Consider the following 26126-nt stretch of genomic DNA (forward strand, 5'->3'; position numbering starts at 1 on the left):
GAATTATTCATCGGTATGCCTGTCTTCTCCACTGAAATCTTCCTTGGCTTATTTTACCCAAAGCTTCTTGTACAAGGCCTGGCCCACAGCAGGTACTCCATACATGTTTGTCACATGAATAAGTGACGCATGAATGAGTGGCAAACTCTGAGGAACAGAAGACTAGAAGCTCTTTGGATATCTAACCTATGTGATCTTAGTAGACCTTCTCCAACACCAGGGCGATAGATTGTGCTTACATTGTTCCAAACTATCTCCAGACCATTTGTCCTGCCTGTCACCGAGCTGATAGCAGTTGTGAAAGTGATGAATAGCAGACCAATTATGAGCACCAGGAAACATCAGTTATAACTCCAGGGAGAAGATGCAGCCATATCAGTAGCCTCATCCATCTAATCATGAGTCATCTTCCCAAGGCATCTTGCCCTGTGACCTTGAACTGCCAAGGGCTTCTTAGTCTCGCACAAATCCAAGTTCTTCAGAGAACAGATCCTCCTCTCAGCCTGTCTCCTACAAGGCATTGCTCCTGGCCCGCTCAGTCCTAGAAGGGAAAACCTGGATGGAACTCATACTTTTCCTAAGGGAAGCTTTTAGCCAAGGCTCCCAGCCCCACCCAATAGACAAGACCTGTCTTCTAAGGCCTGCTGTCCTTTGACAGATAGTAACTCCTCTCCCCTGTGGTGAGAACATCTGGAGATGAGAGGCGGATGGGAAGGTTTCAAGTGGAAGATTTGTCCAAGATTGTGGAGTTTATGTCGCTAAATGCTAGCTTAAGTCAATGGTGAGTTTCTGAGTAAAGGACCGCAGAATTTCCTTTCTGTGGCCACTGGTGACCTCATTTTTCCAGTACGCCCATTTTCCCTTAGGAGGCATCTGAGGGAGGCAGTCTCTCCAGCTGATGAGGCTTCCATGGTTGGGCCTGTGGGTGGGGGCAGGGAAAGAAAGGTCAGAGGACAGGAGGGGACAGTCTAGTCTAGACTCAAACTAAGCTTATCTTTGCCTTTGAAAGGGAGGCTTAGAAATTTAGCTGGAGAGGTTATGAAAACGGAAATTTCTACCACATGCATTATAGTCACATTTCCATCAAGGCATGTTGGGACTCTGAAGTCTAGATCCCTTAAACCAACAAAGTTTATTATACATGCTGGAGGGAAAGCAAGACATGGAAGTCAAGAGTATGGTCTTTGGAACCAAACCCCTGGGTTCAAAGTTTAGTGTTATCACTAAGCAAATTGACAGAAGTGACTTCAACTCTCTATGTTTCATTTCCACATGTGTGAAATGGGGATACGTTAATGCCTACAACAGTAAGGAATGTTTAAGGATCATTTGTAAAGTATCTAGCATAATGTCAGACCCATGCATGTGTCTATGCATATACATACATTTAACAACTAAGTGAGTATTGACAATGCCCTGGACTTGGATGTTCTCCACATGGAAGAAACATAATTATTATGAATTATTATTTTTATGAATTATTATTATTTATTATGAACATAGTAAAGTTGTTTACAATTATTTACAGACAAAAATTATTCTAGGCACATCTATGCTCAGAGTAATTTTTATTCTTTTTAATGTTTTTTCAGTGGGGAAAAGTAAATCACTAGAACGAGCTTCCAAAAAGATAATAAGATTACCTTTGCCTTTGGGGAGGTATGACTTTCCTGGTTTCTGTGAACTGACCACCCTTCGGGTTTTTTAATCAATGGATGCCTGAGGCTAAGACAATTACGATTTAGTGTGCACCTACTCTATGCTGAATGTTTAATCAGCAGCAAGAACAGAAGCAGAAGAGACAAGGAAGAAAAAAAAAAAGAGAGTGAAGTTGAAGATGAAGAGGAAAGAAGCTGCAACTAACACTGATCAAATTTTTAATCATACTAAGAATTTCTAAGGGCTTTATATAAATAATCCTACCTAAGCCAACAATAATTCAATGAGCTACATCATCCCCATGTTATCTTCATAGAGATTCTGAGTAATAGAAGTTGTATCTCCATCGTATGTGGCAAAATAAGAATTTAAGCCTAGGTCTATCTGATACTTGAACCTTCTTTTCTTTACATCTATCATCATATATAATATCCAGAACAATCCTAGAAAGCAAGTCTTAAGATAAGACAATGGAGCTCAAGTAGCATAAGTTATCTGTACAATGCTATCCAACAGGTAAGCATAAACTCTGAAATTCAAATCTAGATCTGGGTGACTACAAAATTCAGACCTTCTCAATGACATTTCACTAAAATGCCTAACACCTCAAAATCTCATTGATAAGTCTGTTTACTTTGAATATAAGAAACACCCTCCTTGATATAAAATATGCATAAATATTTAAGTATATATATGCGCACACACACATATATCTACCTATAGGTATATATCTATATTTATACTTTCTCCAGGTTCCTTCAAAATAAATATCTGAAAATTTGACAAACAAATAGGAAAGAAGCAATATGAGGGATGGAAGAGCCTCACTAATGTGTACTTCTCAATCCCAAAGCAGCCACTTACACTACCATTTGCTGGTATTCCCTCTATTTTTTAAGAGAAAGTAATAACTTCTGGTAAAGATTCAGCTTGGGCAAGCCAAAGTTGAAGGAGTCAAGCCCAAACTCTTTTAAGAGTGGATCCATGCTTCTAAAAAGGATTGAGAACAGGGCTTTGGATTGAGTTAACAAAAGGTATTTGTTGAATCACTTCATACCTATTAGAATGGCTATTATCAAAAAGATAAGATATTTTGATATAAGATGTGAAAAAGATAAGGTAACACCGACAAGTGTTGGTGAGGATGTGGAAAAAAAGGAACCCTTGTGCATTGTTAGTGGGAATGTAAATTGGTGAAGTGACTATGGAAAACAGTATAGCAGTGCCTCAAAAAACTAAAAAAAAAAAAAAAGAATTACCACGTGACCCTGCAATCCCTCTGGGCATTTACCCAAAGAAAATGAAAACACTAACTCAAAAAGATACATGCACCCCAATGTTCATTGCAACATTATTCATAATAGCAAGATATGGAAACAACCTAAGTGTCCACTGATGGATGAATGGATAAAGAAAATGTAGTGCGTGTGTGTGTGTGTGTGTGTGTGTACACACACAAATATTATTTAGCCATAAAAAATAAAATCTTGCCAGATGAACATGGATGTACCTTGAACACATTATGCATTATGCTAAGTGAAATAAGTCAAACAGAGAAAGACAAATACCGTATGATCTCACATGTGGAATCTAAAAAAAAAAAAATTCATAGATAAAGAGAATAGATTAGTGGTTGCTCAGAGGTGGGGCATAGGGGTGGGGAAAATGGGTTAGAGAGGTTAAAAAGTTTATAATTTCAAACTTGCAAATTAAAAAATAAATAGGTTATGGGGATGTCATGTACAGGTTTGTGACTATAGTTAATAATACTGAATTGTACATCTGAAAGATGCTAAGAGAATAGATCTTAAACGTTCCCATCACATGAAAAAACTTGTAACTATGTGATGATGGATGCTAACTATTAACTAAACTCATGCGGTGATCATTTTGCAATGTGCAAAAATACTGTGCACCTGAAACAATATAATATTATACATCAATTACACCTCAATAGAGGGAAATGAGGAGGAGGAGGAGGAGGAGGCGGAGGAGGCCTTTGTTGAGTTTTGAGACAAGAACTTCAATTAGGTGGTGGAATTGCTTCCAAGAAGCTGAGAAGTGACAGAGTTGAGAAATGAAGCAGAAGTTTCACCATCAAGGAAAAGTGAAGAAAAAGATAGTGACAGGAGAGACTGTAGAATCCAAGAACAGCTATTTGATGATACAATAGGTTTGCTTGTGTCAAAGTGTAGAGGAAGGAGCCAATGATGAGGCAGTTTCTGTAGCTTACATATTTGAGACTACAGGCAATAGAACCAGATAAATGTGTTTAAATCTTGGTTCTATAACTCCGGGCTGATTTCTCCTTCTGAGCTTTGGTTGACTTGAGCCACTCAAAAGTTATGCTTTGAATGCTTAGTATATACATGACACTAAAGATAAAAGCTATTGTGACCCAAGACAAATCCAAAAGTCTGGAAGCAAGAGACTTGAATTCTACCTTTAATTCTGTAGGCAAGTGAAGCAGTCTCTGTGTGTTCTCACTCTACATAAACCATACATCATTAAGAAAGATATACACATGCTGAAGTTCTTACAGAGGCTAATAATTAAGATGGCTGGGATAAAACTGAGTCGGAGTAAAGCACAGACCCATTTGATGAAAATTTATAAAAGGAACTGGGATGTTATAAGAATTAAGCCTTAAAATATCTTCAAATTCCTGAACGACTGTCACTTAGAACCAGGAGAGGACATATTTTTATTGAGCTACTTCTATGTGCCAAACATTGCTCCTAAGCACCCTACCTGGATTATTTTCAATTAATAATCTCTTATTTTAGCTACTGTAGTTAGAAACAATTCTATAAAGTAGACATATGAGAGAATAGAATCTTAAAACCTTCAGTAATGTGCCCAAATACACAAAGTAATCTTGTAGCGAAGCTGATATTTGAACCTTTATCTCTCTGATTCCAAAGTATATGTTCTGTCTAATAAGTCAGTAGGTAAGTCTATTTCAGTATAGTGTTGATGAATGGAACTAGAGACCAGGAGAGGAAAATATTTTGACCCAATAAAAGGGAGATTCTAGTAGTGAGAGAACAAGCTGTTTAGGGGTCACTGGGCAAGCTTCACTTGGAATATTCAAATACAGACTCTTGCAGGGTATAGTAGAAAAGATTCAAGCAATAGACTAGGATACGTCCACATGCCTGGACCCCTTCCAGTTCTGAGTCTGTCTGCTCTTTATTTCTCATAGGCATTGTTTTGATCATAAAATAAAAGAATGAAATGTGGAAAAGGAGAAGGAAAAGCAAGAGGAAGAACAGAAAGGGAGGAAACATAAGTAAGAGCTTATCTTTACTCAGCACAAGACTAAGCTTACTACATACCAGGCACAAGACTAAGCGTGTTAAATGCCCATCTCATTTAACAGAATAACCTCAGAAATTAGGTATTATTATTATTAAACCCACATCACATCTGAGGGAACTAAGGCTCAGAATTCCTTGCCAAAAGTCACACAGAGAAAAGGAACAGCTAGGACTTGATGACAGATTTGATGTACATCAAAAACAAACTCATAAATCCTAGATTAGAAAGCTCAGGTTATTCTATTAGATCCTTGGGGTACAGGTGTATCAATACTGGTTGTGGTAGAATGCCAAAAAAGTCAAACCTGGTCAACCTTCTAGACCTAACTACCAAGATACAGGAAATGCAGCGGCAGAGGAACATGTTATATGATACCATGAGGATGCAACGAGCAAAATCCAGGCTGTGGAGAGCTCTACTGGACAAATGATGCAGTTCTTGAAAAATATCACAAGGAATAAAAAGAGAGAGAGTTAGATAAAGGAAGAAACCTACAGATTAAAAGAGACTTACTTATCAGCCCATCACAATGTTTAGATCTTATTTAGATCCTGCTTCGATCAAACAAACTTGTACCAAAAATATAAGACAATCTAGTAAATGTGGACAATGACTAGATATTTGATGATATTGAGAAACTGTTAAATTGGAGAGCATGGTAATGGTATTGAAGGTATTTTTTTAGTCTTTATCTTTTAGAAATATGGGCTTTAACATTTGTACATAAAAGGCCATAATGTTTGAGGTGAGAGAGCAGGTAAGGTAGGCTTAGTGTGAATTGATCACTGTTGCAACTGAAGGTGAGAGGTCCATGGAGGATCATTACACTAATTTCTCTGCTCTGATGGAAGTTACAGTTCTCTAAACTAAATCGTTTTGGGTTGGGTAGCAGAACTGGGATTTAAAAGCGTCCCCTCAAATGGGAAAGTGTGGAAATGAAGTTGAAAAAGAAAAGAAACATGTGGTCCCAGGAGAAGCCCCATTCCTCAAGGTATTCTCCTCCTCCCAGGACTTGAGTTTACAACCTGGAACCCTTCCATTCAGAAATATTAGGAATGACACGACTCTATTGACCAAGGAAGGCACTGCACAGACTGACTGTATAATGGTACAAACTCATGCTGCTTTCAGCTACATCTGCCTGGTGAATTGTGAGACACATCTGGAAAGACTTTTTGGTTCTTAGAAATAGCAAGAGAGTTGAACTGTTTGTGAATTCTTTCTGGGCCCTTTGCATCACCGCTGACTGAAGTTGTCTAATGACCCAAGAAGAGCCCCTGTGAACAGGGATAAGCTCCAGAAGGGATGGGGCCTACAGCTTGCTCCATTCCTGGAAGCCAGGCACTGCCCTGGCTGGGGTAGTCTTTGCATGGTTGTGTGATGGATGAGTTGTTATAGGTCAGCTGGAAAAGAGATCCCAGCCCTGGTTCTGATATGTTTTAGCCCTTTGGGCCTTTGGGGGGGGTGGCACCTACCCTTTCTAAGCCTCAGTTTCCTTTTCTGTAAAATGAAGATAAATATCACTACCTTCCTTGGTCTGTTGAGAGGATCAAGGGGGCCAGTGTATGTGAAAGCACCTTGGAGGCATACCAATGTAAGTTGGTAATTCATTTGCTTTTCACTCATTCAATTCACCTATTCACATTGAGAATTTACTGAATTTCTACCATGAGTCAGGCACTATACCGGAATGCTGGTGCAATGCTGAGCACAAGTTTGCCCAGACCTTTGTCTCATGGAATTTACCCCCTAATGTATAAGACAATCATTTGAGTCGATTAGGAAAGATATTCTAGAAGTAAGAGAAACAGGATGCTTGGGGTCACTGAGCAAGCTGTTACTGGGAATGTTCAAACACAGACTCCACTCCAGTTTGTAAGGCGCGGCAGAAAATAACCAAGAAGTAGACTAGGGTTGGACTAGATGCCTTCATTCCCGAGTTTACCTGTTCTTCCTTCCTCACAGGCACTGCTGTCATCATAAAACAAAATAATAAAATGTGGAGGAGGAGGAGACATAGACATTAATCAATTTCAAAACATAAAAAGTATAATTAGAAGCTTTGATAACGGCTACGGAAGAAAGATAAAAAGACTCAAGAAAGTACATAAACAAATAAATGGGGAGCTTATCAAATCCAGAAGCTTCCCCAGCAATCTGGCGGGGGGAGTAGCAGTTAACTCAGAAAAGAAGGAGGAAGAGGGATGAAATCCATGCTAGTTAGAGGGAGAAGCATGAGCAAAGACTCTTCAGCACAACAAGGTATATAGCCTTTCCAGAAATTGGATGATCACCAGTGACTGAAAACCAGAAAGCAAGGACGGCAGGGGTACCAATGAGTTTTAAGAAGTTAGAAGGGCCAGCCAGTCCAAGCAGCCCCATGTAGGCCATGTTAGTAAGTACCATGGTCTTGATCCTAGGCAATTGGAAGGCAGTTAAGGGTTTGAATCGGAAAGTGATGAGCATAAGTTTTATTTTTGAAAACGTCACTAGCTGCAAGGAAGAAAATTAACCAGAGGGGGCAAGGACTGTTGTTAGCCAGTGAGGAGACAATTGCAATAGTCCAGGTAAAACTTGAACAAGACTGGGTAAGAGTGAATTCTTCTGAGAAATTCCTAAGAAGAAAAATCTGCAGGATTTGATAATGGGTTATAGTTTCAGGGGGATGAGTGCAGGAAGGAAGAAAAGCATCAAGAACCTACTGGTTTCAGAATTTGTAAAAAGTGAGATAGAAAACACTATCCTAAAAAGGCAGTCTTTTATGGCAAATGTAGTGTCCACAAGACTGAAGCCACTCTGTTTCCACTGAATGAAGGGAGTCAGCTCTGGAATGAGTTGCGAAGTGAATCAGCATAGACAGTAGAAGCAGTCAATTAAAAAAAAAAAAAATTTGGCTGTGAAGTAAAGAAATGAAGACACAGTAGCTGGAGAAGGTAATATAATGCAGTGATAGTGTCTGTAGTGCACATTAGACTTCCATTTATGATAATTTAAAAAGTTGAAAGGAAGTAGCTAATAGAGAGTACAGCAAAGTGAGAAAAAGCCCAGGGGCTCAGGTTAAACCCTGGTTCCTCCACCTGGTCCTATTTCTAGAGACTGGGGACAAATGGTGTAACATCTCCATGCCTCAGTTTTCACAATGGAGAAAAAAAAAAGATAATAATAATACCCACCATGTGAGGTTGATGAAAAGGTTCAGTGAGCTAAGTACATAAAGAGCTAAAGCTGAGCTCCTGGCACAATTGAAGTGCTCAGGAAATGGTTGTTATTAAAAGTACAAGGGAAAGACATTATGCTATTCTCTTTTTTATCACATTTGCTAACTGAATTCAATGCCCCATGGGGCAAGGGTAGGGGGAGGACGCCCTTTGCTGTGACATGCAATAGTGTTTGCATTTGCTCAGTCTGTATGTCTTGTAGATCTTATTGAAGCTGGTCGTCTTCTGGTCCCATGAAATAGCTATGTTTTCCAGTTTTGCAAGTAGGCAAGCCAAGCATTAAGTTCCTTTTTTGTAATTGACCATGAGCGTGTTGAGTAATGTGTGGATTATTTCTCCCTCTTTTCTTTGATCTTCTCTCTTGCCAAGGATTGCCTGACAGTCTGGTTCCTGGCCAGTGCACCTCCTCAGAATGCACGGAGAAGGAGAGGAAGTGGCCCACAATAGCAGAGATTTACGCCAGATTATAAGTACTTGACTTTCTTAATCCCTAAACAAGGAATTCCCTGAAGGAACTTCAGAATGAAAGAGACCTATGATAGTGGTTCTCAAGTTCAGTGTGCATCAGAATCACTCTGGAAGCTTGTGAAAATGAAGATTCCCAGCCTCACCCCACCTGAGAAAAAATAATCAGTAGGAGGAAGCCAGGAACCTGCATTTTTAACAAATGCTTCCTCCATGCCCACCCCAACAGATTCCGAGTGAGACCCCCTGAAATCCAGTCTCCATATTCCACCAGCTACTACTCACGTTGCTTTACTGCTTTATTGTTTTTTTCTCTTCACTTTCTAATATACAGTATCATTTACTATTCTTATTGTTTACTTTTTGTCTCCCACACATGCTCCAGTAGAAATTAAGTCTCCAGATGGTCAAAATACATGCCTGTTTTTCTCTCTAATGTATCTCAAATGCCCAGCATAGTGCCTGACCCAAGGGAGACCCTCAGTAAATACCTGCTAAAATTATTTGAATTGAATCCCCACACTCCCAGCCACCTCATATAGGAACTTCTGCAATAGAAACCCCAACTAACTGGTCATTTTATTTAAGTCTTCTATAATGTTTGGGTCCAGAACATTTAGAAAACAGACTGATACCAAGATTTTTTTTCCAGGAAAAATAATTTGATAATGTATAATTTGGTATAAATTTTTGGAGGATGGAGATCCAAAGATGCTTTGAAATCAGAGATCTGCAGACCCCAAATTTAATAACCCTTGGTTATTACATAGCCTTGGTCCCTGAAATTCACTCTTCGGTTGTTGCTGTAGTTATTCACCTAAAAGTCACATTTATTTTCACTTTTTTTTTTAGGAATTTAATTTTTTTAATGTTTATTTTATTTTTGAGAGAGAGAGAGAGAGAGAGAGAGAGAGAGAGAAAGCAGAGAGGGGAAGAGAGAGAGGGAAAGAGAGACAATCCCAAGCAGGCTCCATGCTGTTAGTACAGAGCCTGACACAGGGCTTAAACCCATGAACTATGAGATGATCTGAGCCAAACTCAAGAGTTGGATGCCTAACCAACTGAGCCACCCAGGCGCCCCTAAGATTTTATTTTTAAGTAATTTCTACACTCAACGTGGGACTTGAACCTACAATCCCCAGATCAAGAGTTGCATGCTCCACCAACTGAGTCAGCAGGTGCCCCTAAAAAGTCACATTTAATCATGTCTTTTTCCCTTGACCCAAACCTTGAAGGAGGACTCCCTATAGTTTACATGGTTCCTAACTCCCTCAATGCAGCATTCAAAGCTTCCCACAGCTCAGGCTTCTGCACATCACTTTTCCAGTTTGATCTCTCCCAAACCTCACACCTGTCACAGAGTGACTGATGAAACACATAAGCTTTAGATACAGACATCCCAGGCTCACATTCTGACCCCACAAGTCCCTAGCTATGTGATCTTAGATAAGTTACTTACCTCTGTAAAGCCTCAGGTTTTGCTTTTTAATTTGTGAAATGGGCATAATAGTGCATACTCAAATGTGTTGGGGGGGGGGTGGAGTGAGAGAACATATATTAATATACATAAAATGCTTAAAAATGCCAGGCATAGATTTGGCACTCAATAACTGTTGAGTTTTATTCTCCTATTCTATATGTTTGGCTCATAGTATCTGAAATAACTTTTTTCCCCCTTCCTTTCCAATATCCCTTAGTCTAGACCAAGGTTTATCAGACTTTTTTTTTTGTAAAGAACTAGAAATGAATGTTTTTGGCTTTGTGTGTCATACTGTATTCTGTGGCTACTACCCAACCCTGCTGTTGCTGCAGGAAAGCAACCATAGATGATATGTAAACAAACGTGTGGCTAGGTTTCATAAATGTTATTTATAAAAACAGGTGGCGTGCTGGATTTCACCCATGGGTCACAATTTTCCAACTATGACCTGAACTAGCTTTGGAACTTTACAGAACTGGCTTCAAGCTTCTCTGAGACTCTGAGTCCTCATCTATTAAATAGGGATAATAATAGTACTTCCCTCATGAATTGTTGGATGATTAAATGAGATAAAAGCATTTTATTTTATTTATTTTTATTTATTTATAAAGCCCTCAGCACAGTTTCTGGCATATGATAGGCATCTCATCGATAGTATTATCTTCATCATCCAACAGACCTGCCTCAAGCTGTTCCATGATCTGCCCATATCCACCTTGCCTACTGCAAGAACTTTTCCAGACTCTCTCTGAGTTTCTTTCTCCCACTTTCTAACACTGTTGGAATGTCAATTGTATTATTTGAAAATAAGTCATGCATGAATGTAACATATGCAAGTAATTATAGTTACTTCTGTGACTCCTCAGCTTCATCCACTAGACTGTGAGCTCCTTGAAGGCACAATCTGCATCTGACTCCCCCCTCTGAATCTTGTTCCCTTACACAGTTATCTGTCACACACTAAGCACCCAAGGAAGGCAAGAAGATGGCAGCAATGGTGCTACAGTGATGGTGACAGCAGCTGTGATAATGGTGGTGGTGATGGTGGTAATAATGGTGTGGGGGAAGCGGGGGTGATCTTGGCTGACTTCCTTTCAAAGAGCAGTCATTTGGAATTCCCTTCTCAGTGAGAGCCAAGAAGTGTAAATAGAGCAAACAAGTCTTTCTGGCAGAGAGAGGATCTGCTAGAGGGTCAGACAACCACAACAAGACCAAAATTATACATGGCTCTTCCTAGAGCAGCATGAAAAGAAAAAGAAAAAAGAAAAACAAAACAAAACAAAACTCACATGACCGGAAGTCAGGAGACCCAAGCACTAGGAAATAATCATCCATCTATAGAGTATTTCACAGTCTTCAAATTGTTAGCAAAGGGTGTCTTAATTTTTCTACATGAGAGCCCTCTGGTAAAAGTTACCACTATCCATTTTACAGAAGAGGAAACTGAGTCTCAGAGAGATGAAGGGCATCACTGAGGCCAGAAGCCATGCCTAACTGCTTCGAATTCAAAACTGGTGTGTGACTAGAGCAAGCCACTCCTCAAATCTAGGTCTTACTTCTACTATTTGTGACATAAGAGACTTGATCTGTAAGATGAACAGGATGTGGTTTTTTTTTAAAAAAATTTTTTTTTCAACGTTTTTTATTTATTTTTGGGACAGAGAGAGACAGAGCATGAACAGGGGAGGGGCAGAGAGAGAGAGAGACACAGAATCGGAAACAGGCTCCAGGCTCCGAGCCATCAGCCCAGAGCCTGACGCGGGGCTCGAACTCACGGACCGCGAGATCGTGACCTGGCTGAAGTCGGACGCTTAACCGACTGCGCCACCGAGGCGCCCAGGATGTGGTTTTAACATCCCTCTCTACTCATAAATGCTGTGTTACTGCAAAAAAGTGCAAGATATGTACCTATTTCTCTTCCAAATATTAATTGAAGGAGCAAAACTGTTAATATATCTGGATGGGAAATAAATTGCAGGTCACAGGATGACTCTTCTAACCTCAAAGTATTTCCCTTATTTTCAGGGTAAAAGTCAGCTCTGACCCTACCACAGCACTGGGAGGTGGAGGACGGGGGGAGGGTGATGAAATTAGCTCAGAATTCTCATGGTACAGATAAAGTAACAAAGACCACAACACTAGAAGCATCTATGCCCAATGCCATATAAGAGTCAAGGGCAGAGCCTAGTTCAGATTCCAGATGTCCCAATTCTCTAGTTGTCCCAAAGAGAACTCCTAGCCCCAACATGGATAGAGATAGATACAATGCCTAATTTACAAGTGAGTACAAGGAAGGTCACCCAGTAGCCAATGGCAGAGATGGGTTTCAAATCAAGCTCTGACTGGCTCTGCACCATGACTCTGTTCTGTCTCCCCCACTCGCAGCCTCTTCTTCTCCTTCACCCAAAGGCTACATTAACAGCCCCACAAAGTCTTATACATTAAGCACTAGCTGTGGTTTTGGGCTGTGTAAGGTCATTTAACAGGTGGAGGGAGGAGATTTATATATAAACCAAACTGTCCATCATAAATCATTTTTTTCCTGCTTTCTTTGTTCTAAATCACAGCGTGACATGTAATGAAGGGCTCCTTTCCAACTGAGGCACAAGGAGTCATCCTATCCTATGTATTTACAGAGACGGATGCAAGGAGACCCCAACCACCAAAGGAGCTGGTGGACAGTGGTCCCCAGGGCTATTCAGAGCACATCCTAACCTTGGTCCAGAATGAGAGGCCAGAACTGCCTTACAGACCTCAGACAAGCCACACCCCCTCTCTGATACTTCCTACCATGCCATAAAATGGGACTCAGAAGTTGCCTGAACACCCCCAAATAATTCAAGGGAGTCAAGGGTTCTTACATAGAAGACTGGTTCCATTCCACATCAGGAGGTCTGTAGGAGAAGGGAATCCTCTTATTCTTTGTGGCACTCCACCTATGACTTCCCTTACCAACAGAATATGGACTCTAGCCAAGTTTATAAAGTGTGAAAATGTTCCTGTATTCCCTCCATTCATGATCTGTCCTTTTGGGTTACCCAGTGATGTCTCCCATGCAAAATACAGATCTTACTCTAGAATTTCATGTCCCTAGCACTTTGGACACCTGCAAAGTTACAGAGTACTACTTAGAAGAGGAAGTATCAAAGGAAACTTGAAAAAAGGAGGGACGAAGTTGAGATGAACATCACTTTTATCATTATCATAGAGAATGTTTGTCCATTATATGCAATGTGCCAGGCACTATACATTCATTATCTTGTTTGATGCCCATAAAGACCACATTTTATAGATGTGGAAACTGAGGTTTGGAGAAGTCATTCAGCATCACACAGTGAACAGGAGATTGGGGCAGGATTCCAATCCAGCCTGAGTAGAGCAACAGAGCCTATGCTACCTGATTCCACTCCAACGAAGTTTCTTGCAGGAAACTCAGAAAGAAACTCATTCATCCTCTCTGCCTTTTCAGGTAGGGGAAGAAACACCCAGAAAGGGAAAAAGGACTTTTCCCAGCCTTGCTGTGCCACAGCGTCAGAGCCCAGGCCAAGGTTCTTTTGTGTGTTATGCATGTGTCCTCCACCTCCAGCTGCAGAGAAAAGCAAAGAGATGGAGAAGCCAGGGGAGAAGTATCAATGGGGTCTGGGGAGGCAGAAAAACAGATGACTGCCACAAGGGGAGTAGCTGCCTTCTCATCACACCAGCCTCATTCAATGACCATATTCCCCTCCCCCAGATCATTTCCAGACCTACAGTCGGCCTTTACCACCCACTCCTTCCTTAGCCTGGATCTCCTGGAAAAACCTAACTTACCACAGCCCCTAGACTGTTATGCAACTTTAAAAAGGCCTACCATTGGGGGTTGGAAGAAGAAGCTTGGAGACTCGAGGAAGCCATCTCATCAACCAGCTCTGATGTTTCTGAGCAGGGATGACTAAGAGGAGGAGAGTGTGCGACTGAGAACACATCACCCCTGCCTGTCTGCCTGCCCAAACTCTTCCCAGGCTCCCCACTACTGGAGGCCAGACTCCTCCCCACCACAACCTCCCCAGGCCTGCCTGGCCCAGCCCTGCCACTTTCTCCTCGGTGCTGCCCATGGAGCTGCCCCCGAGTCTCAGCCCCTGCCACACACGGGTTCTCACTCAGTTTCTCAGGCAAATGGGCCAGTTCATTCTTCAGGCCTTTGCAGGAGTTGGGTCTTCAGTGTTGCATGTGCTCAGGCTCCTCGCCTTCCCCCAAACACAGTCCTCCACATTCACCTTATGCATCCAAGCCCTCTTAGATGTCACTTCCTCAGGGAAGCCTTCCCTAACTCCACAAGACCTCCTACCACACTCTTTCAACCCACTGGCCTGGACTTCCCTTGGTACTTTGCAGTCCATCTTTACTTGTATCATTGTTTCATTAATACCCGTCTCATCCGTGTGAGGATAAAGACCAAGTCTACGCATTACACTCTACTTCTCAGGGCATGACACAGTACTTGGCATATAGTAAGCCCTCAAAAATGGTGAATGAATGAATGAATGAATGACTAGTGCTTCAAGAGTCCCAGATCTCCTATAAGGAGAACAGTGACATCTAGTGACTGCTTTCACACTCTTGGGCTTCTCTGATAACATCCCACCAGTTGGCCTCGAAAACATCTCGCTTGATTTCCGAAGAACTGCATATTTCGCTGATGCCAAGGGAAGCTGGCATAGAATCCAGACATGGGGGAATCTGATTCCTAAGCAAGAAGGAAAGGAACCACCAAGTCTCTGGCTATTGCATGTGCCAAGAACACATCACAAAAGTCCTGGGACTTCGCTAAGATGGTGCCACATCACAGATGAGGAGAGTCTGGCCCAGAAAGGCAGTCACTGGGCCAAGTTTACAGAGCAGTAAATGGGGATTCTCACAGCCTCACCCACCAAGTCCTGGAGAGCAGCTAACCATGATGCCTCACTCATCCACACTGACATAACACTGGTTGGACCATCTTTGGTATTCGGCGGAAGCTACCGCAGCCTCCTGAGAGGTCTCCCCCTTTGCACCCTTGCATTTTCACACTCATCTCTCACCCTGAAGCTGGAGGGGTGGAGATATATACATATGTGGCTTTTTTGTTATAGTTATTGTGGAGACCTTTCATGCACAGAATTAGATTATCCACAATGCTTACTTCATGATTCAAGCTCATTATTGCACCATGCATGGTTAGGCTTTATGTATTCATCCAGTTAGTGTTCGTTAATTAGCTAGTTTTAATGCTTTAATAAACTCCCACAAATCCACCACCCAAAATGCCAGCTAGGAACTTGATTCCTTCATGTAATGAGGGCTCCCTCAAGCCATTGCCCCGCCTCCCTGACTCAGGACTACCATCATCCTGAGTCCTACGTTCACCATTTCCTTGGTTCCCTTTTAAAATAGTTTATAACACCTGTATTCATTCCAAATATGTAGTGTATTTGGCGTGTGTGTATCTGTTTTAACTTAAAACAGGGGAGGGGTGCCTGGGTGGCTCAGTCGGTTGAGCATCCAACTTTGGCTCAGGTCATGATCTCACAGTTCATGGGTTTGAGGCCTGCATCGGGCTCTGTGCTGACAGCTCAGAGCCTGGAGCCTGCTTAGGATTCTGTGTCGTTCTCTTTCTCTGCTCCCCCACCCCAACCTCAAAAATAAATAAACATTAAAACATTTTTTTAAAAACAGGGGAAAGGGTATCATGCTATATAAAATATACTTTTGGGGGGGTGCCTGGGTGGCTCAGTCGGTTAAGCGTCCATCTTCGGCTCAGGTCATGATCTCACAGTTTGTGAGTTTGAGCCCCGCGTCAGGCTCTGTGCTGACAGCTCAGATTCTGTGTCTCCCTGCTTCAGATTCTGTGTCTCCCTCTCTCTCTGCCCCTCCCCGCTCATGCTCTGTCTCTCTCACTCTCAAAAATGAATACATGTTAAAAAAAAATTTAATTATACCTTTGGGACTTCTATTCTTCATTTAATATTATGTTTATTCATCTCATACCAAGTGTCAGTATAATCCATTTGTTTTGTCTGCTGTAGAGCATTCCACTGTATGCATATTCCATTATACACTTATTTAACTGCTCTCCCACTGAGGGGTCTTCTGCGTCATTTCCAGAGGGCTCCTTCTGCTGCACAAATCTAACCTATCTAATCCTTCCTGCATATCCTAAGCATCTCACTGCCCTCCAGACAGATCCAAATTCTATGAGCTAGTTTTCTATAACCTGTATGATCAGGCTCCTTCTGACCTCTCTAGCCTCATTGTGCTTTCCTTTTATCTCTTGATCTTAGTCATGGGGGATGTCTTCCAGTCTTCGTATGGATCATGTTCTTTTCTGCATCTGGTCATCTACCTAATGCTTTCTCCACCTCCTTACTCTGATCCCCTCTCTGTCCTCTATGAAGCCCTACCTGACCACGTACCACCCTCTAGCACTCTGTCCAATAGAATGCTATGGTGGGAACGCACAATCCATAGCATCCTATTGGTGCTGGTCAGGGATCTACCAGAGGATCTTCTTTGGAGGTGCAGGGCCAGCTATCTGGGAGTTGCTGCAGAGGGAAGCATGGGGACCAAGTAGAGATGCTTTAACCACTTTCTCCTTCCTAAGTGAAGGCATGGCATCACTATTCCTGGTTTTTAGGAATTGGGGTTCCTGAAAGATTGCATTTAGAGAAACTGTTCATTAATACACTTTTGCAAACCAGTGAACCATTTATATGGTCTCTTCAAGCCCAGGCATACTGTAATGGAAAATGAGAGATGCAGAAAGAGGAAAAAGAGGAGACAGAACTTCGCGACTAAGTACATGGGCTCTGAAACAGACTAACTTTGAGCAAATCACTAAACATCTTCGAGGTTTCCTTACTTGTAAAGTGGGCATGACATTAGGATGAACCACATGGAATTACCATTTTTATAAATTAAAAAATGATCCACAGTTGGTAATTTCATATGAATCACACCAATACTTATATGTATTTCATAGATCTGGAGGGAAGATTAAATGAGATAATCCAAGTATAGCACTGAGGCAGAGACTGTCAGGTTTTCAACAAACCCATATATCTTCTTCTCCTCGGCAAACAGATAGAATAGATTTCCCTGTTTTTGTTTGCAGACAGGTGTGTCCAATGGCTGAGTTCTAGCCAAGGGAGTGGAACTGAAATGATATTTGTTACTTTCAGGCTTGACCCATTTCAACTTCTCACGTATGATCCTCCATGTTCTTTCTTCTTCCACAGCAACTGTGGAAGCATCAGGTTGATGGAGCACAAGACAGAACAAGGTGGGTCTCTGAACCATTTCTCAGAGTAAAGCCACTCATCATCAGAAACATTTATCTGGGACTCTGCACAAACAAGGGATAACTTCTATTGTCTTAAGCCATTGAGATTTGAGGATTTGTTGGTAATAGCAGCTATATATGTACTTAAACCATGGTAAGGAATCAATAAATGCCAGTCATCACCATGGTGATGATGACAAGACAATCCCAGTGGACAAAGGGCCTACAAGGGCAGGAGGCAGGAAGATTGATACTTAAATGTGACGCAATGGCTGTGTCAGGGGAGCTCACCTCCTTGGTACCATTGTCTTGGATGAGGGTATACAGTGGTACCACATGGTTGATTTCCAGCAGCACTGGCGTGGGGCTCAGCTGCTCCTTGCCCGGCCGGCGGCAAAGGTGGCAGGTAGAGGGACAGCGGCCTTTCTCCTCACAGCGGATCTCCACACCTGAGATGAGCTGGTCATCTGACAGCATTTGCGCCGTCAGCAGACCTGAGAGGTAAGTGATGAAGGGCATGGACTTGAGTTCCTTCTTGCTGCCCAGCTCTGTGGTCTCTGGAGAGGAAAGAGAAATTCAATATTGTTCAAAAGGTCAGACTCTTGAACCCATAGGGTCCAATGTGCTAAGGAGGAGGTATCCACTGGAAAGGAAAAAAAAGATGGTAGAATGGTTTGCTCATGATGCCTTGGAAAGCACACCTGCTTGAGGACTCAAGGTGTCAGAATGGTATCTTATTTTATAATTCACGTTAAATAGCTTCTTACTTTCTCTGGGCCTCACTTTCTCCGTATTGGAAGTTGGTTGCTTAGACAAGAGGATTCTCCAAGGGCCCTGTAAGATGTAAATATCCAAAGAAATTTTTCCCAACAGGAAATTCCTGTCTACTGTCAATTTACATAAATTTTACCTTTCTTTTGAGAACTTGCTCCAGTCCTGTATTTTCCATGAAGTTTCATGTAATGGCGGAAACATAAGCTGGAGTCCAATCAATTTCCATTTAAATCCCTATTCTGTTTGAAAATAGCAAGGGGTCTTGGGAAGGTCTCTTAATACCTAAGCGCCTTTGGAGATTAATTCTGTAAAATGGGGTTATAACGTTAACTGAAACAGTGATGAGTGGTAAATGAGATAGAAGGAGGTGGACCTGCCTGGAAAAGAAATGATTTCCCCTTTCTTTCTGTGCTCCTCTGGTCCCTTGTTCAAATTTCTTTTTCTATCTTCCTCATGTGCACGCTGAGATCTAATTACATATGCTCCATTCTGGGCTGTCTCTCTTGATCTGTGCAGTTAGAATTTCCTACCTCTGTGCTTCTGCCCACTTTCTCCTCTGCCTCTCCAAACATTTACCACCCATCCATGCTCCATTTCAATATCCCCTTTTCGGGAAATCTTTTCTCCTTGCTCTAGCCCTTCTTCTCCGAAGAAGCATTTCTGTTGATAAGCCTTTTTCTTGTTAAGCTCATTTTCTCATCTCATTTTCTGCTGACCTCGCCAACCATATTATCGGCTCTTGGAGACAGGACCATGTCTCCCACTCCTGCCTCCCGCACCCTGTCCGCTTCAGTGTCCAGCATGGCACTAGGGATATACTTAAGACTTCATCAAAGAGGAAAATTATGGAATCTGAATGGCTAGAATGACATTCATGATCTAGTCAGGAGGCTCCAAAATCCTTCAGAGGAATTCTTATGGATCCCAAGAAGCATCTCAACAGATGCTTGCAAAGGACAAAAGGGAAACTGGGCAGGTGGCACTCTAAACCCCACCTCTCGGCTTCCATTAGAGCAGTGCCACTTGTATCTCTCCTATAGACTGGCCTTCTACATAAGGCTTCATAAGAAGAGAGTGGTCTACAGCCATGCCAAAAAGCTTGAAAAAGCAAAGTAATTGGTACAACCCAGGGAGTTCCATTTACATCAGAGACTTTGTGAATGGTGTTCTCAAACTTACAAGATGCATAATCTGAGTGGCAAAACAGGATAGCCCTGTAAGTAATAAGGGACAGGGCTTGGTCCAGACGGCAGTTTCTTCTAAGCCTGGTAAAGTGAAGGCAGGCTCCTGCCTCAGTGGAAACAGGGGCCCTGGGCACCAAGGCCTGAGAGAAAAAGTAGGGATGTCTCCTGCTCTTGCTCTTGGCCTGCAGTGACATGCAGCGGCGATCTGGAAATGGGCTTGTGAACGAGAAATCAAAATAAATGCGGCCTTCATTCATTACTCTCTGGGCCCTCGGGCCTGGGATCTGGGCTCCACCTTTTGTGTCTGGCTGTCAGCAAATGCTTATGAGCATCAGATCAAAGACTCTGAGGGAGGAAGACAAGGCAAATTCCAGCTAACCAATCCTTCAGAGGGATTAAAGAAGGGTAGTTACTAAGATAAACAAAACAAAGCTGTGAAGAAGGCATCTCAGCAGCTGGGCAGACAGAGACAGTCTTAAGTACAGACAAGTCGAAAGAAGATGATGATGATGATGACTTCTGGAAGTGGAGGCCAGAAGGAATAGTTTTGGAGAAGGGTAACTTCAAATTTTGGAGAGAATAACCATTGAGGGGAGAAGGTCAGAGAGCAGTCAGAGCTGTGAGGACACTAGCGACACAGTTAGCCCACACTCTGATCCAGAGGTCAGCAAACTATGGTCCATGGGTCAAATTCACACCTCAGCCTTTTTTTTTTCTTTTTTGTAAATAAAGTTTTATTGGAACACAGGCACCCTCATTCATTTATATATTTTGTATGGCTACAATGGCACAATTGAGTAGGTGCAACCAGGACACTATGCCCCACGAATTCTGAAATATTTACTATCTGATCCTTTACAGATTAAGTTTGGGAACCTCTGCTCCAGTCCTAGGTTATAGATGGGGAAACCGAGTCTCAGAAAGAGAATCTACCTTTGGTCACACAAGAATGTGGCAATATAATGGTAACATTGGAATCGATTAGGCCATCAATACACTTACATTGTGAATCTCCAATGAGAAAAAAATAGTGAGGCACCTTTTCTCCATAAAACATCTTCCAAAAAACTATTGAAAAAACATACATTTGAAAATGGTAATCTGGTATAACCCTCCCATTTTAAACAAGGGGAAACTGTGTCCCAAAGAAAGACTCTCCAAGGTCACACTCTGAGTTTGGGTTCCTTTCGGTACATGATTCCAGTCTCTTCTGTTAACCAGTTCATCACTTAAACTACTAATTTTATCTTGTATTTTAAACCATAGATGGCCCACCCCTCACAGCACCTTGCCACATGCACATAATTTAACTGGGAAGGAAATAAGGTGTTGGAAGTAAAAATTCCCTTGATCAAACATTCATAGCCACTGGGTTAAAGATATAACTATCCATTTAACAACAAAACAAGCTATAGATCTTTGCTGGTCTGTTTTTTCCAATAAATCTCTTTCATCTTTTTTTTTTTTTTTCAATCTATCAATCCTACAGGTGGGGTTAAAAGCCCACGGTCTAGACTAACAGTTGCACTACAGTAGCAATATAGAATTCCTAGTTGAACACAGAAGCTGGTTTTGCAAAAGGAGGGTCCTTGAGTATCACCTGGTCCAATCCCATTGCTCAACAAATGAAGAACTTGAGACCTAAACAGAGAAAGAGATTTACCTCTATATTCCATGCACATTTATTAACAATGATCATTTTTGTAAAGATCGCTTCATGCCTAAGTTATGATCTGGATGAAAGTTACAACAGGGAAGACCATTAACCATTCCATTAATTATTCCTCTGTAGACATGGCAATTGTGAAATCTAATTATTTCTGATCCAACCTCACTCTGTGGCTAAAGTCATCTTTAGTTCAAGTGCCAGTTTTTCAGAAAGACCTTCCCTGAACTCCATCCCCATGCCACCAATCTACACAGGGTTTCCTATTAAAGATTCTTGTAGCATCCTGTTCTATCCATCACCTCTTAATGCGTCCAGACTATAAACTCCATGAGGACAAAGACTGTATTAGTTTTGCTGATTCCCATACCTACTTCACATAGAAGATGAAACACTTCAGGTTTTCAGTAATATTTTCAATAAATATTTGTTGAATATGTATTTATAGACCCTGATCACTGTACTATCTTATCAAAGCACTGATAAGTCGAAGAACAAAGATCTGTGCATGTCATAACAGTTAATTGATGGCTTGTAATCAAGTGGCAACCTCTTCCCAAAGCAAAATTAGCTTTCTCAGTTGGAAGGTTTATGGATGAATAGCTGATCAATTTGCCAGTTGCTCTGACCTCCCCTGGGTTTTCACATAGGCCCTTGCCATTGAGGGGATGGGAGAGTTCACTTAAAACAGCCTGTCTCTAACAGGCAAGGATCAAGAGCATTTTTGAAGAGACTTATCCTCTGTTCACATTTCCCATCCCTCTGAACAATGCTTCCAAAATAGGATCATGTCTGGTTTCAAGCCCAATTCAGTTCCAATGACACTACAACCCATTCATTTGAGAACCTGCCAACTGAACTCTCTTTTTTCTCCTCCCAAATTCCTGCTGGGTCTAATTTTGTTGCCACAAAAAAAAAAAAAAAAAAAAAAAAAAAAGCAGCAGCCTCAGTTGAAGTGACAAGTCCTTGTTGGGAGGACAGCCAGGGCTTTCCGGCAGGAGGCGATGGCACTGCTTGCCCTCATCCAGAAAACAAAACAAAGGCAGCAGACGAAGGGCTCCGGGGAGAGCCAAAGCCGTGCGAATGTTTGTTCAATATTCGGCCACAGCGCAGGGCGCTGCCTCCCAAGTCAGACAGGCTTGCTTTGGCAATAGGCTTGCACTTGAAGCATTTAAAGGCTCCACAGGGACCAGAGGGGCTCAAATTAGAAACGTTAAGGGTGGGGGGAAGAGGGTGAGACTTTTATATCATAAAGAATGGCCTTTATTACAGCAATGGCCTCCCAGGAATTGCTGAAATGGGATCATTTCTTAGGCGGAGTTACTGTCTCCTGTTGGAGGAAAGCAATTGCTCTGAGGCCTGACTCAAGGACCCACACAAATATCCTGAACAAAGGGAAAGTAGCCAGCCGAAAGGCCATCGGCAAGGCCTGTGCTTGTGCGTTGTGCAATCCAAACTCCCCAGCGGAACAGTCAAGGTCACGCATTGTCAGTGTGCCCTTCGTAAGTCACGGCACCGACCTGACTGAATGAGTTCTTGGGAGGATCAACGATGGTGCCTGGCAAAGGTTAAGCTCTCAGTCTGTATTAGTCGTTGTTGTTGCTGCTGCTGCTGCTGCTGTGGTTGTTATAATTCTTACCGCTGCTGCTGCTGCTCACAGGATGTTACAATTGCAATTTCTACGGAGACACCAAGATAGAATAGAAATGAAATCCCAAAGCCGAGCCCCAATATGCAGGATTTACAGAGGAGATGGATCCTAGTTTCAGAACTCCAGAATCCTCCGCCAGAACAAGGAAATAAAACAAGGTCAGAGAATAGACGGGAAGGATTTAGGAGAGATTTGTTTTAGACTGGCTATTACCTGACGTTTAGAGTCTCCAGCACCCCAGGTGAGAGATATGTGGAGCACGGTACCTTTTCATCCCATTTTGTAAGAAGGATCTCAAGAGTGCCTCTTGGAGAACTTGGTAGGTGTTCCCTACAACTGGGGAGATAGTGGACTAGAGTCTTAATGCCACCTGCAAAAACTCTGCTGACCTGTGGCAACACCACAGGCGGGTGGGCGGGGGTCCGTGCGCGGGCTACACGGAGATGAGGCCCAAATCCCAGAGGCTGCCAAAGTGAAAATGTTCCAGTCTTTCCCCTGTACCAGGTGTGAGTCACATAGGAGAAAGAGAGACCTAGAACGGTTGGTTCTAAGTCCTACCCGAGAGGAATTCTAACAGAGATTGAGGGGTTCACCCCAGTGAGAGTCCCTATGAGATAGGCCACTAGAGAAACACAGGTGGAGGGAGAACAGTAGCAGGCAGCCTGAGAGAAAATGCATCATCCCAGGTCTTGGGGAAAGCTCCCGAAGAAGCCCCAAGAGAAAGGGCTAGCTTTAAAAACCGTCAAGATCAGAGAACACAGAGCCATATACAAGGGTACCAGGGTAAGGATGACCTTCCTAATCCTTACCACTTCCTCCCTCTGCTTTGACCATGGAGGGAGAGGAAAGAGAAATGTGAGGTAGAAAAACGGAATGAAGGCCAATCTTGCCCCACCTCTTAATGCCCCCACCACTGGGGAGGGCAAGGAGATGTGATATGTCAGATTTAGAGATCTGATTAAAATTCTCAGACTGGACAGCCTAATTCCTGACTGGAAACTGTGTTAGCAGCTCAAAATGTCTATATCACTGTCTAGCCCATAAAAGTGAGAACAGATTAGATGTGCCCTGCTAAAATCTTCATCTAGGAGCAGAGGAAGATTATCCCACTGAATACATTAAAAGGATCGTGAGAAGCAAGTCACATGTATACTTTAGAACGTACCTATATTCATAAACTGTATTGCGAATTTTCTCCATTTATATTATCAACCGAACCATTTACATCATCTTCATTAGAGTGCTTATCACATTTTTAATTTTAGTTAATATGCTAGTTCAATTAATAACTGTGTCCCCAACTAAACTACAAGCTCCATAAAAGCGAGGACCACAGCCTGTCTTAGTGACTACTTGTATCCCAGCACAGAGTTCACTGTCTGACGTAGTATAGGTGGCTTACAGGTTAAGTATCTGCATAAATGAACATGATCTGACCCTCTTTCCCTTTAATCGCTTCCATTCCTAGAACACTTGAGAGACTTTAAGCTCGCTATCTCAACTTACCACCATAGTTCCAAAGGCAGATGGTCTTAACCTTACTTTATTAAGGTACAAATAATAGCTCAGAGAGACAAAGTAATTTGCCCAAAGCCAATTAAAGTTAGTAACTAGCCTAGCCTTTTTTTTTTTTTTTTTTTTTAGCAGGGGCAGCTCAGTGGCTCAGTGGTTAAGCGTCTGACTTCGACTCAGGTCATGATCTCACGGTTGGTGGGTTCAAGCTCCATGTCAGGCTCTGTGCTGACAGCTTAGAGCCTGGAGCCTGCTTCAGATTCTGTGTCTCCCTCTCTGCCCCTCCCCCACTAGTTCGCCCACGCACACACGCATTCTCTCTCTCAAATAAAAGTTAAAAAAAAAAAAACATTAAAAACTAAAGTTTACTCATTTATCTTGAGAGAGAGAGAGAGAGGGAGGGGAAGAGAGAGATCAAATCCCAAGCAAGCTCCACAGTCAGTGAAGATCCCAACACTAGGCTCAAACCCATGAACCGTGAGATCATGACCTGAGCTAAAACCAAGAGTAGGCTGCTTAACCAACTGAACCACCCAGCGCCCCTAGCCTAACTTTTTGTACTGGTTCTCCTACTCCTGCCATTGTCTATGTTTCCCCTCCCCAAATCTTGTAGCACTAACTCTCACTCTTGCACAACGAGTCTCTGCTGAAAACACTTGGGCCTTCTCTGTTGCTGTTATGCCCAGACCACACCGCCAGGCTCCCTCACCTCTTTCCATGGACTAAAGCATCTCACGGGTAAAAGGTAGTTTAAAGATCACCTGGTCAGAAATCCCATCTGATGTTCCATTCACCACCAAATCATCCTCTTCTTTTTGGAAACTTTTAATGATGTAAAGCTCATTATCTTTTTAGGCTTCCAGTTCCATTATGGGACAGCTCTGTTAAACCTAGATGGCTTCCCACCCAGGAACTGCATTCTTCATCCTAAGCATCAGACCCAGACCCAGAGGTATGCACTTTATGCTATTAGGACACCCTATCGAAGGTCCTCAAGCCTGTCCCCTCCTTGGGGGTCATGCTAAGATTAACCAACGAACTAGGTGGAGGAACCGTGGGGCATTCCCAAGTGGCTTCTGATAAGGTATAAGTGTCTCAGTGAGTGTGAGTATGTGTATGTGAGTGTGTGCACACACGTGCATATTTAAGGAATGGAAGGGAAGGCAGGTCTACAAAACTGCCAAATCCTAGGAAAACTGGTCTCCTGATCTAACCTAATTCACAGCTTCTTCCCAAAATATACAACAATCAGCCCATTTGCAGAGGGCAGCTATAGCACACAGACTTGCTTGGGTGTGAATTCCACCTCTTCCATTTCCAGGTGGGGGACCCTGGACAAGTCACTTAACCTCTCTGAGGCTCCATGTTCTCGCCTGTAAAATGTTGATACTGTTAGTACCTAAATCTTGGAATATTCGGAGGATCAATGCGAAACAGAACCTGATGAGGAATTTACAAATTCTAGGGTGTCCGGAGCATCGTCAGAGTTATTTTTGTCCCAGCCCTTGGCCTTCACCTCAGGATTATTCGGTTCTTGTTCAAGTCTGGATCTGTAAAGCTTCCCTTGTAACCTGCAGTGCTTTAACCACACTGTCAGGAATTTCTCCCCAAACCACCCACTTTCTACCTAGTGGAACACGGCAGACAAAGGTAGAATTGAACACTTAAGTCCAAAGCTACTGAGTTAGAGTCCCTGATTTAGGATCCTTCTGGGCAAGTCACTACCTCTCCAACCTTGGTGTTCCTCGCTTGTAAAATGGGAACACTAATTCCTGACTGAACTGCTCTGAGCATCAAATAAGAGATGCAGCCCCAGCAGATTTACACCGATGATATCATACGGCTCTTCCTATCGTACTACGAATTAGGAACAGTTGCCCCCTTTTATAGATAAGGAGA

The 26126-nt window shown here is 42.4% G+C and overlaps 1 protein-coding gene across 1 annotated transcript in view; it reads right to left on the reverse strand.

Annotated features, from left to right (window-relative positions):
* The window catches only part of ASTN2 (astrotactin 2), a 754139-nt gene that overhangs the window by 167630 nt on the left and 560383 nt on the right, over window positions 1-26126 (reverse strand). The window contains exon 16 of the mRNA XM_032595525.1: window positions 17732-17997. Coding sequence (XP_032451416.1) covers window positions 17732-17997 — 266 coding nt within the window. The remainder of the gene's footprint in view (window positions 1-17731; window positions 17998-26126) is intronic.

The sequence above is a fragment of the Lynx canadensis genome, chromosome D4 (assembly GCF_007474595.2).
Source record: "Lynx canadensis isolate LIC74 chromosome D4, mLynCan4.pri.v2, whole genome shotgun sequence".
Lineage (NCBI taxonomy): Eukaryota > Metazoa > Chordata > Mammalia > Carnivora > Felidae > Lynx > Lynx canadensis.